The sequence below is a fragment of the Prunus avium genome, chromosome 4, assembly GCF_965620075.1.
Source record: "Prunus avium chromosome 4, drPruAviu1.hap1.1, whole genome shotgun sequence".
Classification (NCBI taxonomy): Eukaryota; Viridiplantae; Streptophyta; class Magnoliopsida; order Rosales; family Rosaceae; genus Prunus; species Prunus avium.
In genome coordinates, this window is record NC_142287.1 from 14,555,388 (window position 1) to 14,572,886 (window position 17,499).

The 17,499-nt window shown below is 37.4% G+C and overlaps 1 protein-coding gene across 1 annotated transcript; it reads right to left on the minus strand.

Moving 5' to 3' along the window:
• Window positions 1–3,724: 3,724 nt before the first annotated feature.
• On the minus strand, window positions 3,725–15,256 carry LOC110766369 (PH, RCC1 and FYVE domains-containing protein 1). The gene is made up of 9 exons (XM_021969686.2): window positions 14,546–15,256; window positions 12,888–12,974; window positions 10,713–10,802; window positions 9,728–9,808; window positions 9,419–9,613; window positions 7,198–9,336; window positions 5,543–5,689; window positions 4,631–5,016; window positions 3,725–4,330 (listed from the first exon to the last, which is right to left on the minus strand). Exons 1-9 carry the CDS (start codon window positions 14,612–14,614, stop codon window positions 4,198–4,200), a joined length of 3,327 nt encoding a protein of 1,108 aa, XP_021825378.1. The 5' UTR covers window positions 14,615–15,256; the 3' UTR covers window positions 3,725–4,197.
• Window positions 15,257–17,499: the final 2,243 nt, after the last annotated feature.

The following is a 17,499-nucleotide window of genomic DNA, read 5'->3' on the forward strand; positions in this document are numbered from 1 at the left end:
TAAAGGATATAGGAAAAGGAAATTCTAATTAAATATCAGGATAAATGACGGCAGAGTTTTAAGTTAAACAAGAATTCTTATATTTATTAAATCTTTTTAGAATTTCATATATATATATATATATATATATATATATATATTTAGAAACCACCATAGGTACCCAAGAGTAATTAAGGTTGCCTTCGATAAACATGTTGTCTTCGGATTTAAATGGTTGCCTTCGGTTAAAACGATGTCTACGGACATCCAGTTGCCTTCGGTTATAATGATGTCGACGGACATCCAGTTGCCTTTGGGTAGGTCAGCATGCTTGACACAGCCCCACGAGTCTCGGGGACACTCGAACCGTGTGGTGCTAGGTGTGCAGCTCAGGTGGGCCCAGTGTTTCCTGAGTCTAGCTAGGATTGCGGATCAGGCCGACCAAGTGTCCCCTGAATTCTGCTAGGATTGCGGCTCGGGTGACTTTGTGTTTCTCGAGGTCTGCTAAGACGTGTCACTCTGGTGGCACGATGATGAAATTGACGGAAACTAAAGGAATTGACGGCAATTAAGGGAATTGACGGATTATAAGGAATTGACGAAATAATAAATGGGTACACCTGGTGGTAGAGTAAAAATTGATTTCAATGCTTTCAATGATTTAATGTTTGACCAAGTATGTGATTAATTATATTTATATATAGATATGAATGCAGTGATTCCAGTACGAGTATTTATATCATAAATGATTTAGTTTTTCTAACAGTTTTTATAGTGGGGTTAGTATGTTTTTATGCTATTTTTTTAAAGCTTTGTTTCTGGTCCACTCACCCTTTTAAATGTTTTGCGCCCCCAGGCTGTAAGCGTGCACAGTGAGCCACCACCAGGCCGAGTCCATCATCCGCCACCTTCCTTGACAAAGTAGGGTCTTGTTTAATTATTTTATACTTGTAACCTAATCTGTGTAGAGCTCTGATATTGCCCTAGAACACTTGTCTAATTGTTAGTATGTAAATTTTTGTATGCTGGCAGTTGGTGTATATTTTTATATGCATGTTTGACAGGTGTAATCTTGGGATTGGTCCAATCGCAGGGGAGACTCTGCTGAAATTTTTCGGCAAAAGTCAAACCCCAGTTTTAAGTGAAGCTTGACTAGAAGGGCAATTAGGTCATTTGTGGCCGGCACTTGCCAGGTGTCGGACACGCACAGGGTTCGGCTCAGATTTCAAAGTGGAAATTGGGTCGGGTCCTGTCATAATAGGCCATCATATCTTTTTTATTTAGGGTATACTAGTGATTTGGCCCCTAAACTTGTACCTAATTTTCAATTAGCTCCCTATTCTTTTTTTTTTAGAAAATTAAGGATATGAACTTTTTTTTTTCTCCAATTTCCCCCCTACCGTCTAAATTCCCAACATTTCATCCAATTTTCAGTTAAATCATTTTAAAAAATTATTTTTTAGAAAAAAAAAAATTGAAGAAAAAGAAGAAAATTGACCCCCCCCCCCCTAAAAAAAACATTGAAGCAACAACCCAGGCCGTTGTCTTCAACCTCTCAAGTGGGGTGGTCTGTCAGCTCACAATCATTTATATGTTCAATGGCTCTACCTCGCTGCCCCTTTCTTTCATTGCTACCCAATCTTCAGTCTCTATTGACAGAAGCAAGTTATTTCCAACCATAAGCACCAAGAAATAGGGTGTATCGCCCCCCCAACACCCCCCCCCCCCCCCCTCTCCCCAGTTCTATCTCCTCCCAGCCAGCATCTACAAACCCAGAAACCCAGAAAAATAGGAAAATTGACAACAACAAAAAAAATATAGAAAAATAGGAAAATTAACAACAACAACAACAAAAAGAAAAAAAAAAGAAAAAAAGAAGACACTAAACCAAACCTATCGCCACTCCCCTCCCCCAGCAACCCTATCTCCAACCCCCCTCCCCCATCTACATCTCCTTCAGCAACCCCATCAACCCTAAACCCTAAAACCTCAGCCGAAACCCATCCCCACGCGAGATCCATTCCAAGCCCCAGCCGAAACCCATCCGCAACCCTTGCCCCCAAGTCCCACGGTTTTGGCTCGACGACGGCGGCTGCAAGATCTAGGCTTGACGATGGCGATGACGACTTCACAACTTCACGACTTAATGGCCATAGATGGAAACAGCCACAGAGAAGAAGACAGAGACAGAGGGAAGAGAGAAGAAGAAAAAGAAGAAGAAGAAGAAGAAGGAAAAGAGAGAGAGAGTTTTCAGTTTTTATTTCTATTTTTTATTTTTTATTTTATTTTTCATTATTTATTTATTTTTCACATACAAAATGACTATTTTACCCTCACATTTAATGGCAAATTGGATGAAATGTTGTAGATTTAGACGGAGGGGGGAAATTGGCGAAAAAAAAAATTTCATATCCTTAATTTTCTAAAAAAAAAGGATAGGGGGTTAATTGAAAGCGAGGTACAAGTTCAGGGGGTATTTCACGAGTAAACCCTTTTATTTATATTGTAATTGCCACAAAATTTCCATTAGTATGAAAGGACAAAAAGAAAAAGGAAAAAGATGAAACAAGCATTGTAGAAAACGTCCGTACATATTTAAAAAATAATAACAATTACTCTTGGCTATATCATGTCAGGTACATGATTCATAAAGTGAACGCCATCATTGAGTTTCTTATATTTGCAATAAAAGAAATTAAAGTGAAAAAAAAAACTTCAATATAATCTATGCTAATTATATGATCTGCACAAGGATTAGCCAAACAAAATTTAACATAGTAAACTAAAGCGTGAAACATATCATGAAACAATAATAAAAATATGTATGTATGATACCCACATCGTACACTGGTATTTTATAGATGCGCAACTGCATCGTCCAAGTTGTACATATCATTGTGGTGTAAGAAATGAGAAAATATTAAGCAGTCATGCTGATAACGTGTTATAAAACTAGATGGAGAAAATATAGAGAGAAATGATATGCTAAGGATAAAGTTTCACTATGTTTATTATACTTAATTTTGGGTAAAACCACCTATTTATAAGCTTACAAGATAGGAGATTGAATATCATAATTTACAATATACATATAGGTTATAAGCACTAATTACAAATACTTAGTGCATATGTTATATAAAATTTAACGGTGGAATACTAAGAGGTAAAGTGATCATCCACCAACTCATGCATTTATAACATTATATGTATTTTAATGTGATTTCACTCTATAAAAGATTAGTAGTTCACCCAAATGTAGCCTAATAACCCATTGTCTAGTCAACCTATAGGCTTATAATCATCCCTCAAGATTGTCTCTTACATGAATCTAACCCGGGTGCACTTGAGGGGTAGGGAGAGAGTTTGGCCCACTTTTCCACTATGGTGTCACCCCATGTGCATGGTTTATATAACTTAATATATACTTTAATTTCTAAAAAAATTCTAGAAATTGTACGTGAAAAAAATATTGAGCACTTGAATTTAAGCTAATAACTTTAGCTAGCCCACTGTTGAAAAATTCATAGTTCCGCCATTGCTACCCAATGCACAACGACTATTCGTTCCTTTAGTTGGAACGTCATTTTATTAATTAGGACTGACCATGGAGGATTAAAGAGATTTGCTCAAACATAGTGGTTAATCAAGATTTGTCTTTCAACATACAGTAATCAAGGAACTTGTAGCTCAAGTGGTTACTTACTCATTAGACCCCCCTTCCCCAATATCATTTATATCAAGAAATAAAAAACCATTGCCTTTCGACATACATTACAAGTTACAGCTGCTTGTATCATTACCTGAACACATTTATAAACCATTGCCGAAACGAAAGAAACAAATCTGCAGATGCACTCGCTTATGGAATTTACATGGCGGCTGCTTTCCACAAAAGCCAGCAACCTAATAGGAATTTACATTTCTCACCCTCAAACCCCCACACAAGGAACATAGGGAAAAAATGGAATACAAACTCAAGGAGAGAAAAAAAAAAAAAAAAAAAAATTAGAGATCAAGGAAAAATGGTAAATTAAAAATTCTTTTAAAAAGAAAAAAAAGAGGCAATCAAACCCATCTAAATTCTCTCTCCTATACCAAGCCTTGCTTCTCTCAATCCTTTATAAGAATAAAAACCAATGCTAATTAACCAGTACGACCTTAGTAACCCAAGCTTGAATCTGAAAAAAGGTCATTTCATGTACAAATGACTTTCACATATCAGCGAGCCAAGTCCTCACTCCCGACGCCTACACTAGACTTGTCTACCATGCGCACATTGTATTGTTCATGCACTCTTGCCCGGTTCTCTGCCCACCAATCTTCTGCTTGTTTCTCACTAAATCGCTTCCGACTGCATTCAACAATGATATAGAGTTGAATACTAAGTATACAGATTTTATGGTAAATTTATATAATGGATCTAAAAGACTCTCAATCTCTCTATATTTACACATACACATATACAGATGGAAATGTTTTCATGCTAGATGATTTTATGTTGGAAAATATTTCTTGCCTGAAAGTGTAGCGCAAATTCATACGTGCCAGTCTGACAAGAAAACATTATCCTTGTACATATGCACTCCCATCAAAAATAAAAATCCAACCACATGCACGCACATATATAGTTATGTAGGTAAGTACGGTATACCTGAAGCGGACTCGCTTGAGATCCTTTGCACCTCCTGGTAGGGAAGTCAGTGTAATATATACACCAGGCTCATCTTGCTCAACCCATTCAGATTCATGACGAGATTCGTTTTCTTTAATTCTGTTCCCGTTTCTAGTTGCTACATCGGGATGGACTTGTTTGCTGTGACCTGAACTGCGGGTACCGGTGGTGCTGGACCCGTTAGAAAGCAACTGGCTATTTGATCCATTGGAGTCTGGTTCTTGGCATGTTACTTGACCATTCAATCGGTCAGTCAAAGGACAAGAAACTTCATTGGAAGGATCAGAACCCAAGGAAGAAGCAAGAGAAGGTGATTTAATATTCCGCACTGCTCCAACAGGCAGCCTTTCAGCCATGTCCTTCAACTGGTCACCATATACGAAACACAAAATGAACCATCAGCAAGACTAGGCCAACCAGAGCATAAGTGAAAATACACAGTAAGCTTTATTACAACGGTCTGACCACTTAATAGATCTCCAGAACTGACTCGGGAAAATTACATTGAACAGTAGATAATTTACAGGTGACAATGAAACATCATCCCATGTGGTTTAACATGTAAAACACATTTGTTATGACGTGAGGTAGAACAACTTGAATATCTAGCAGAGATACTAACCAAGCAGCCACTACATGTCCAATGAAAACCATAAATCAAACTGAGGTGAACCCATTTCTTTACTATTTCCGGTAAAAAAGAACTCTAGCAAGAATTCAATCATATTTTTATCAAGAACAATTATTTATCAATCTAACTAACAGACTACATTTGACACAATGGTTGGAAAATAACAATTATTTGTCAATCTTACTAACAGGCTACATTTGACACAATGGTTGGTGAATTTCAATAACTATTTTACCAACACACGTAAACATCTATCTTACTTGGGCGGTAAGTGACTGGATCACGTCCTTTGCTGCTTTGCATTTTGCAGTCTCTGCACCCGCAATTGCTATTGCTTCCTTCAGCTGCTTAGTTGTTCTTTCCAGCTCAACCTCTTGTAGTTGGGCTTTTCGAGTAAGACTTTCAACCTAAGAGATAAAAACTAGTCAGACATAATGCAAAAAGACAAAACTGAACAGGCCTAATATGAATGTTGGGTCCTATATAATGAATATGAAGGGTACGGGACAGCCCAACAACACTTCTTAGATCAAAGTAGAATCATAAAATCAATTATTTAAGAAAACAGTCATGTTGCTACAAATTGAAAAACTAACATGATTATTTCAATTGCTTAATTTTTCTCTTTCCTTTGTTTTCTCTCTTGCTGTGTTTTTATCTTATCTAAGAATACAATCATTTTTCTATTTGAAAAACTAACATGACTGTTTCACTTTCTAACTTTTGCTCTTTCTTTTTCTTATTGTTAATTGCTTAGTCACTTAAGCACAAAAACTCATGCATCATTGTCTGCCTTTAATTTGAAAATAACAAAATTCAAATTCAATTACCTGTTGATGAATTTTTGTCCAGAAAAATTATGGCTCTTTGCCATCTTGATTTTTTTGAAATTCTATTGCTTATTAAATTATATTTGGCACTCATTTATCAAAAGGCATATTTCATCTTCGTGTCAAGAGACAATTTCTTTTGTTAGGAGGGGAGGGGGACTTTGGTATCTACTATTGCACTGTATATAGTTACTATCATAAATTCAAAAAGTTGGACAGACTTTCTCGTGGTTGCTTGAAATTCTTGCAAGCTAAAATAGCTGACTCATTTACTTCCTAAACCACTTACTTTATGCTTCGCCTAATCGTTCACCAAAGATAGATCATAGGAGGACGCCCTAAAAATCCAGGCCAATCCAACTACAAATACATTAAGTTTAGATGGAACAAGCAAGTCAACCAAAAACCATTTCAGCCTGTTTAAAGTATTTTAAAATCCCTATCAACTCAGACCTGAGGAAATAACTATCGTCATAAAAAATTGGTTAGGTATCAGTGCGAAATTTGGTTTGCATAATGTCAAACCCAAAAGAACATAACTGACTCATGACGGACCTGAAAGAAACTCTTAACCTACGTGGTCCTATGTTAGTACATATGTGACAGTCATATAACACATTTACTGTAAACCACAACACCAAACTAACCACTTTATGCTGGAATTGTTGCTACTGATTTGGAGATAAAAGGATGTTTACCAATCTCTTCCTTCACTGTTATGCATCATTTCAAAGTTTAAGTAGCATACACAGTTGAGAGGCATTTACTTGAGAATTTTAAGCATCAGACCAACGATGAAATATTTAAAAGGCATGCTTGCCAATAGTAATCCACATATTCATCAGGGCACATTGCAAATACTGGATGTTTAAATGTTTAACATTTCTATCCAAAATGAAATATGTTAAGTTGAAATTAAGTGGTACAGAGGTCCATAGACAAATATTTATTTCATCAATAAAAATTGGTGAAAGGAGAGAAAGACAATCAAGTAAACAAGCTCAATTTTCACAAGCAGCTGGCTTACTAGAGTGCCGCACACCTATGCTCTACTTGTGCAAAATAAAATGAAAAGTAGTGGGTACCTGTGATCTCAGTTTGATAACCTCCTGGCTAAGGCTTTCATTTGTCCTTTTAGCATCATCTACAACAATCTTTGGTGATGTAAGTCCACCCAGAGTTGGAGTTGGTGTTGTAGAACGAGGTGGGCTCGGGCGCCTCGAAATTGGGGATGTAGCTCGAGAAACAATTCTTGATCCAGGGACAGAAGCTGAGAAAAACTTCTTCGATGACCCAAATACTGGATTAAAAGATTTAGAAATATTGAGAGCTCCCCACTGTGAACCTCCATTTGGAACAGGTGAGACTCGACTGCTGTTAAATTCTAGTTTTTTATTTTTCTTTGAAGAACGGGTTTCCACATGCTTCAGAGATTCCATCGAAGAAAATCTGGCAAGTTGCGCACGAGATCTGTAGTCCAATTTATCATCTTTATCAATAAGCTCATTTGACCCCTGATTGATACTTCCTCTTCTGCTCATAGAAGTTTGCGAAGAAGTATCAGTTTCAGCAGCTTTTCTCAGTTTATTAAAGCAGTTATCACAGACACGATAAGGTTTGTTGGGGTTTGGTGCCATAGAAGCCTTAAGCGACTTCTTACTGCTGCATGAATGACAAAACACAAGCCCACAGTTATAACAATTATGGCGCTTTCTTTTAAAGTTAAATGGAAGGCGGCAACCCGAACACATTGACTGATCGACTCCTGAAACCCATTTATGAAGGCAGATAGCTGCAGTAAAATTCGCACCACAAGCAATACTTTTGACTTGTTTATCTTTCAGAGCTTCAACCAATGTTGGGGAACTCCGGTCATCTATATTCCCATGACCTAAACGACCATTTGCTCCTTTTCCCCAAGTATAAACTTCAGTTCTTGAAGTTAAAACTGCAACATGATAGGCACCACAAGCAATCTCATCCACACGACTCTTCGAGAGCTTTCCCTCAACTCGAGTGGGGAGCTTTCCATCAGCTTGAGGATTTCCTAACTGACCATAAACAGGACTGCCCATTGTGTAGACATGGCCAGACGTTGTAAGTGCAACTGTCATACTATGTCCACAAGCAACTCGACAAAAGTTGGGTTCTACAAGAGCAGCAACACAGGTAGGCACAAGTTTTGCTTCCTTGTCACCATGCCCAAGCCTACCCTTATCACCATCACCCCAAGTGAACAACTTTCCTAAAGAACAGTTACTGGAACTTGAATTCCCAACCATGACTTCTACAACGGCAGCAGTATGCCAAACACCACAAGCTGCTCGCACAGTGCGAAGGCCCTTCAGGTTTTCCACTTCCCTGGGAATTGAAACACTTTTTCGATCTCCATGGCCTAGAACACCAAAAGTACCATCACCAAAAGTAAACAATTGCCCAGCCGAGGTTACAACAGCCGTGTGCCAGGGTCCACAAGATATTGATGAGACATGTATACCCTCTAAGGGTCCATTCACCTTTTTGGGCACCCAGTGACTCACTTCATTTCCATGTCCAAGTAGACCAAAATTGTAAGTTCCATCACCCCATGTGTACAGATCACCAGAAAGAGTAACAGCACAAGTATGGTACTCACCACAAGCAACAAGATCAATGTTCATACTACTAAGTGCATCAATGAGCTTTGGATGCAAAACGTCAACATCAACACCATGCCCAAGCCTGCCTCCAGATTCCTCTCCCCAAGAGAAAATCTCCCCTTGCTTAGTCACTAAAGCAGCATGTCGTCCACCACAGGCGATGTTTTGGACATCAAGTACAACTGCAGATTCTAAGGCTTTGGGCAACAAAGAATCCATTTTTGCACCATTACTACTTCCAACTCTATGAGAACCACCACCCACAACACCATCTCCTGTGCCTTCTCCCCACATGAAAACATCCCCCAAGGCATCACCATCATCATGTCCAGATCCTTGGCTTGATGAGCTAACAGCACTGGATAGACTAACTCTAAAAGCATCCATTGCCATTGCCTTCATCTGCCCATGTACGCTATCTGAGCCACCAGATGACACAGAATGTACTGAACCGCTGGCTGAATCTGAAGGGAAGAAACCCTTGGGAGGAACAGCATACAGTATAACATCTGATAGTGCCTTATCCAGACCATTTTTAGGAGGACTTTCATATGGACTATGAAGGCGAAGGTGATCTGCACTATCCTGAATTGAACAAAGGACAAAGGATTTAATTCAATTTTCAGCATAAATGAAGAAAAGTACACAAAGGAACATGAAACCATACCTTCTGCAAGCTATCATTACTACCAAATGGAGAATTAAGAGGAGAACTTCTACGCGTGTATGTTCTAGGACTATTTGCTTCAGATGGAATTCCATCACTCCTTGACTCTGTTCTCCATTTTCGATGTTGGCTGCGGGATATCAATGCTTTTAAACCACTAAACCATACGTCAGCTTCATCTTTATCCTTACAAATCTACAGAAGAAACAGATCACTAAATTTAAAAAAACAATAGTAAAAGCTTTCTAATTTGACAGTAGAATAGAAGCTATTATACGAAGACCTGGATATAAGTAGAATAAATCTTACCAAATCTAGTGATCTGTCATTATATATTAAAGAAAATGACTGATACTCCTTCTCAGGGCGTGGATACCTTTGAAAGATTGGCTGGAAGAATGAAAGACCATGTTTGATCAGTACAAAACAGAAAAACTTCTGACTTAACATCAATTATCTTTCTATTGTAAGCAAAACTTAACATCAAGTTACTGCAGATGTATAAACACATGGAGCTTCTGGTTTAAATAAAATGCAAAAAAAATCAATCATGGGAAAAAAAAAATATATGCAGGCATAATCACTGAGATGCGATAGTGATAATGAGAAAGCACGAGTTTTACACGTATCACAAAATTTCAACAAAAAAAAATTACAAAGGAACCATTGTTAGAACACCAACAAATTTAAGGAGAAAGAGCAAGAAACGGCATATGAGCAGCGAAATTCAAGGCTTCCTACGATCCAGAATGACATGATCGAGAGACAAAAGATAGAAAAAACAAAAACAGGTAAACTTGTACCTCATTCTACAAAGTGCAAAGTATGCTTTAACGTAAGCTATAAGCTTCAAGAACAAGGGGAATCACTGGTCAAGCAATTGGTATCAGCACAACTGCATCCTGATTAATGCTAAAGTGCACTAAAGGAGCAAGAAGTTGGCAAGTAGGACAACTAACTGGGGCCCATTACACACAGAACTTATCTAAAAAGAGTAGCCAAAATAAGGTGCCAGGCTGAGGTTAAAACAGATGTAACTGATTCTATCCAACTCCAAATCAGCTTATGCAAGGTTTGGACAAAAATGATGGCAATATGTACTCTAATTCTTGTGAAAACAAAATTTACAAGTAATCGATCAAAATAATAGCAACCTTTTCAGGGTTGCAACCATCTTTCAATCACAAAACTCATCACATTATGTAGCCATGCAACCACATTTTTAATATTCATTAATATATTATCGAACATGTGAAGTACAGATATACAGATATCTTAACAGGGAGACACTTACGGTGCGTTGCCCAGTAATAATTCTAGACACGTGGCTCAGCTTAAGGTGCTTTTCCTCTTTCCCAGAGAACCATATTAGAACTGATTCATCCTGAAAGCAAGAATGCAAAGACAGGTCATGAAACTACTGTATTAAAGAGCGCACAACTTTTAACCACAGTTACATGCCCATGAATAAATATCATATAAGACCTGTAGATAATAAAGGGATACGATGAAAGGGTTGCGGAGGAACCAGCATAGGGTAGCTAATTACTTCAACACGATCTGATTCAGCCTGATTCATTTGTTGCTGAATAGATGTTAATGTAGTTAAATCTTCCTCTGTTCAAAGATGGCACTAAAGCTACTATAACTTTAACTTTCTCAATTTGTTACTTGGCATTTGAGTTGTCACAAATTACAACACTATTATCTCATATGGATATTGAGTGTGTAGAACTCTGTATGACTACTTTTGGAAACAATGAATACAGCTAAAAGCATTGTTGCATACATCTAAAACCAACAACGCTTTAGCTGTCAATAAACCTACTTGCAGAAATTTTATCAGCATGGTTGTTTTTATTATCCAATTCCTTACAATGAGACCTTTTCTGGGTGAGTAAAAGTACTAGGGAGGTGCGTAAAGGTTATATGGCTCTGCATTTCTGAGAGATAAATAGAGTTGCGGAAGAAAAGAATACCATAATGCCCACCAATATGCGGAAAGAGGTTTCAACAATGAGAAAGAACCTAATTACAGAGCTAGAATCTCTGATCATCAGTTCCTGATTCATTTGTTGCTGAATAGATGTTAATGTAGTTAAATCTTCCTCTGTTCAAAGATGGCACTAAAGCTACTATAACTTTAACTTTCTCAATTTGTTACTTGGCATTTGAGTTGTCACAAATTACAACACTATTATCTCATATGGATATTGAGTGTGTAGAACTCTGTATGACTACTTTTGGAAACAATGAATACAGCTAAAAGCATTGTTGCATACATCTAAAACCAACAACGCTTTAGCTGTCAATAAACCTACTTGCAGAAATTTTATCAGCATGGTTGTTTTTATTATCCAATTCCTTACAATGAGACCTTTTCTGGGTGAGTAAAAGTACTAGGGAGGTGCGTAAAGGTTATATGGCTCTGCATTTCTGAGAGATAAATAGAGTTGCGGAAGAAAAGAATACCATAATGCCCACCAATATGCGGAAAGAGGTTTCAACAATGAGAAAGAACCTAATTACAGAGCTAGAATCTCTGATCATCAGTTCCTGATTCATTTGTTGCTGAATAGATGTTAATGTAGTTAAATCTTCCTCTGTTCAAAGATGGCACTAAAGCTACTATAACTTTAACTTTCTCAATTTGTTACTTGGCATTTGAGTTGTCACAAATTACAACACTATTATCTCATATGGATATTGAGTGTGTAGAACTCTGTATGACTACTTTTGGAAACAATGAATACAGCTAAAAGCATTGTTGCATACATCTAAAACCAACAACGCTTTAGCTGTCAATAAACCTACTTGCAGAAATTTTATCAGCATGGTTGTTTTTATTATCCAATTCCTTACAATGAGACCTTTTCTGGGTGAGTAAAAGTACTAGGGAGGTGCGTAAAGGTTATATGGCTCTGCATTTCTGAGAGATAAATAGAGTTGCGGAAGAAAAGAATACCATAATGCCCACCAATATGCGGAAAGAGGTTTCAACAATGAGAAAGAACCTAATTACAGAGCTAGAATCTCTGATCATCAGTTCCTTTGACCTCTAATGTAAAGTTTTGGATTTATCCTTTTAAGGAGAATTTTTTTTTTTCCAATGCATGGTGTCACACATACAAGACAGACCACATTATTCCACACTCCGTCTGTTAAAGCTGTCTTCGATTTGGGACAAGGTTGGGCTAAGAACTTAAGATCCCATAATTATGTATGGGTTTGAGGTGGGCTCCTGGGTCCCAAAACCAACCCATTCTCATACCTTTTGGGGGTGGGAGGCAGAGAAGAAATCTAGTTTCAAATGAACTGATTATCAGAAAGGAAAAACATTCAAATGGGGGAGAAAAGGATGCATATGATACTGTTGCAAGGAAAAGAAAAGAACAATATAGATATGAAGAAAGGCAGACAGACATACCATATTACAATAGTAAATCAGGAAATTCAGGACCAAACTTACATTGGAAAGACGGAAGGGACAAAACTTAGGCTTCCCCCTTCTTCCATACTTGAGCAAGTATGCCCCCTTCTTCAGAGCAGTAATAGCCTGTAGTAAAGAACAATCTAGAATCTAAGTTAAACATAATCAGCACATTTGCATATGGGAAGAAAATACTAAGAAGAAGAACAATAGAGAAGTACAGGAAACGATAAGTAAATTGCATAAGCATTAATCACCTGCATAAGCATTAATCACCTAACTATATAAATTATGAAGAGCAAATAGATATTTTAAGGAAGAAGTGCATAAATATGGAGGAGCAAGAATTCAAAATGAATTCTAGTATTACGATTCCTTTGAAGACTTCATATTGAGTTTCACCATATTTTAATATTTTCCAGAAACCCATAATCTTATATAGCGTAATAATCATGGGATCAGGTAATGTCATGGTTAGGCCGTACTAAATTTCATCGATAAATAATCAAATTGAATTAACTAAAGATGACAGTAACCACTCCCGACAATTCACTCTTTGGGAAGAGTAACACATCGGCAAGGGAGGATTGGGATGAGGGAGAACATTCTGATTCTCCAAATCTTAAAAAATTAATTTGTTTTCATCATCATTCAATTATTGCCACAGATTATCATCAAAGAAAGATCCTATTCCACTAACCCCCTTTCTTCTTCATCTGCTCTTCTTCTTTTCTGTTTTCTGTTTTTGGTTCTTTTATTTTATTTTTTGCTTTGGTATCCCATGGTCGCTAGCCGGCACCTTTTGAATGGATACAATTATACTGAAACCACTTCAAACATCCTTCATGTTCTCCAAATTATGTGCATCAGCCATCATCATTTGCAAGGAACAAATACTGCTGCTGATCCAGTTTCAGTTCCCTGACCTTCTCATATTTGTATACCACTATATAGAGAAAATTCGTTGTCTGTGATAAAACAGTGAACACCATAGAAAAGATTTCAGCAACAGATAGCTGACCAAGACTTACTCAGATTGATGACCAATTTAATTGGTGTTTTGCATTCTTTTATGTACAAGGTAACCGCAACCCCATTGATAGACTCATACAGTAAACTACAGTCTGTCATTGCTGAGCTTAGAGCAACCAAACCCAACCCCCAATCCTATCTCAAAAGGCAGCAAAATGAAAATACCAATAACATGACCGGAAGAAAAAGAAACCAGGCATTGCCTGATTAGCCAACTGTGAACTATGTTTAAAAACAGGAAACACTGAAACAGATAAACCCAATAGTCAACTGTCTGTCATCCCCATTTGAACAACAACCCAAATATCAATGTTAGCAATTACTAAAGTCCATGACTAAATCTAAATGCGCTCCTATAAATTCCATGAGTTACAGTCGCTACAAATGCCATAAGTTACAATCTCCTTCAACAATTTATTTCATGCTAAAAGCAACACAATGCTACTTGATCACATTGAAGAAAACCCGAAACAGCATCATCTTCACCACCAAAATAGCATCCCATACCACAAAACAAACCACTCAACTTGAGGTCAATGATATCTTCAAATTCGTTTAAGCAAATTATTATACACTAGGCATTCAACATTTCAGCTAAACCATTAAAACTGCAGATGATCCAACTGAAACCGCAAAAGAATCGAAAACAATTCGTAGCACAATACCTGCTCGATGTCTCTTTCGACCGGCCCGGTCCTGCTAAGATCGGAAGGCATCCTATCAGTCCGCGACATTTGTTCTTCTCCTCAAAAGCCCTAAACAACTCTAAATTCTAAACCCCAATCCGGGACTCATTCACTCTCAAAACCAAACACTGCCATTGAACGATTCTCAACTCAGTCTCCAAGTCGAACCCCATATCCTCGCTCTCAAACAGCCCCAAATCTCCACCGACACTTACATCTACCATCGTAGCCACTTTACTTCAACTCCAATTTGCTCAGCTTCAGCTGCAGAACTGTACAGAAATCAAAGGCTTGGAGTCTTCGAGTGAAGTCCACAAGCTTCGTCCAGTGTGAACGAAACCAAGAGAGAAATGAGGCGAGAGTTTAGTGTTTCCGAGAATTACGGAATCGGTGACAGGGTGAGTCACAGACTTACTGACTCGAGTCAGTGTGAGAGAGAATCTAGGCGAAAAAGTGAGGGAAAAGGTGAGAAAATCCAGGTGAGTATGATCTGATTTTGATTATGAGTTGCAGAAGAGAGAGAAACAGCTTTAACTCCACACAGAGAGAGAAGAGGGAGGGAGAGAGAGAGAGAGAGGTGGAATTATATTTATTTTTAAATTTTTTTTTACATATGAGAAAGTGTAGGAAAATAATAAAAAGATGCTGATACCTCGAAATAGAAGGGAGAAAAGGTAGAAGGAGGAGGGGATTATCTCAATTTTCTTTTGACACTTGCTTTTTGGTCTTTCTGTCTCTTCATTCTCTCTGTTTTGTTTGAATAATAAAATAGGACCCAAAAATACCCCGTTATCTTTTTTTTTTTTTAAGTACAAAATTATGTCTTCTTATTAAGGGTGAGTGCACTCCAATATGGAATTTTTTTTTTGGGATGAAAAAAGGGGGAAAAAACCCCAAGGAATCACCTACACCAACATATTAGTAGAAACTAGCCGAGTTCTAGTAATTCCTAGCAAATCATCAATCAAACTAGGCCCAACCTCAGTTGGAGCATCAACAAAAAGGGTTAATTATTTTATTAGTCCTTGAATTAGACCCAATTTGCATTTGAGTACCTCAATTTTCAAAATGGTTCTCGTGGTCCTTTAACTTCACTTTCATTAGGACAAATGGTCATGTCATCAATTTTGTTAACTTTTTCTGTTAAATGCAGGGGCAAAACGGTATTTTTATATTAAAACCAAAAAAATGAATAAAAAATCATATCTTTAAAATAACAATAAAAGAAAATCAAATAAAAACCAACAAAAAAAAAGAAAATTTTAGTTTGGGGGGGAGTAGAAATCGGGATAGAGGGGGCGAGAGAGAGAGTTTAATTTTAATTTTTTAGTTTTTTATTCATATTTTAATCAATTTTGATACAAAAATACAATTTTGCCCCTACATTTAACAGAAAAGTTAACAAAATTAACGGCAAAACCATTTGTCCTAACAAAAGTGAAGTTAAAGGACCACGGGAATCATTTTGGAAATTGAGGTACTCAAATGCAAATCGGATCTAAGTTCAGAGACTAATAAAATGATTAACCCTCAACAAATAAAGACCCAAGTCTAAGTTATAGCTCCAATTTGCCAAACAATCAGCAACATCAACACTGCTTTTCTCTCTGTAAACATGATAAACACTGCAGCAATTGATCTTATGCATCAAACCCCAGCAACTAGCAACTAAGGCTGCAAGAGGATGAACATCAGTAAGGCCCTGCTTCTGGATCAATTGGACAGCAAGTGCTGAATCCATTTCAACAAGAAGGTTATTAATCTCTTTGTCCACAGCAAGCTTCAACCCAAAAAATAATCCCCATATTTCTTCCTCAAGAATTTGCCCTTTCCCCATGTTCACAGCAAAAACACTGACCCAATCTCCAGAGGAACTTCTAATAATAACTCCAGCACCAATATGTCCAGAGCCACTCCTCCTTGACCCATCAACATTTAACTTGAACTGGCCAGCAATAGGAGGTTCCCACTTTAGCTCAATATGGACTTTATGATTATGCTTACTCAAGATATGAGAAGCCTCAAACCACTAATGGACAGCACGAACAATAAGCTGTTTAGGATCAAAAGGCACATCTTCATCCCTTTGAAAAACTTGGTGATTTCTCCATTTCCACACATACCAACAAGTAAAGATAAACACCAGACTCTAGGGAATATTACTACACCAAACTGCTTGAGAGAGAAGATTAGTCTGGAACCAAGGCAGAAAATCATTTGAAAGAAATGGCCATGATGGCTAGGCATTAAAATAGAATTCCATATACCTCTAGCCTTATAGCAATCATGAAGAATATGTAATGTAGTTTCAATAGGCCACTCACAAACACCACAAGAAGAATCAAAAGTCAATTGTCTGCAATTTAGGAGGTATCTTTAGTTTCCACAAAGATCTGAAACTATAATCAAGCCATGAGGGACCATTAAAGAATATATTGTAAGCAAGTTTTACATAAAAAAAACTCCATTAGCAATTCCTTTCCAAATCTGGCAATCCTGCAAATTACTAGCAAAACCCACGGGATAGTTAACAATATGTTGAACAAGATCTTCAGTTAAAGCTCTTTGTAATTTATCCAAATCCCACCACTCATCTTTGAAAAAACTGGAAACAGAGCAGTCTATATCCTCAATATGCAAGACCCCATCATGCTTCAACAAAGGCTCATCAATAAGCCAACTGTCTTTCCAAAATTTAGTAGTATCCCCCTTACTAACCCTCCAACCTATTCCTTGCCTTAACAACTCCACCCCATACATAACACCCTTCCAAGTGGTAGAACAATCCTGTCGAAACATCAAAGAAGAATCTAAGATAGATTTCCCCTTAAGATATTTAGACTCATAAATCTTAGCCCATAAGCCCTTGTCCTTTTTATGTAATCTCCACCCAACTTTAGCCAAAAGTGCCTGATTCATGGCAGTAGTTTTTT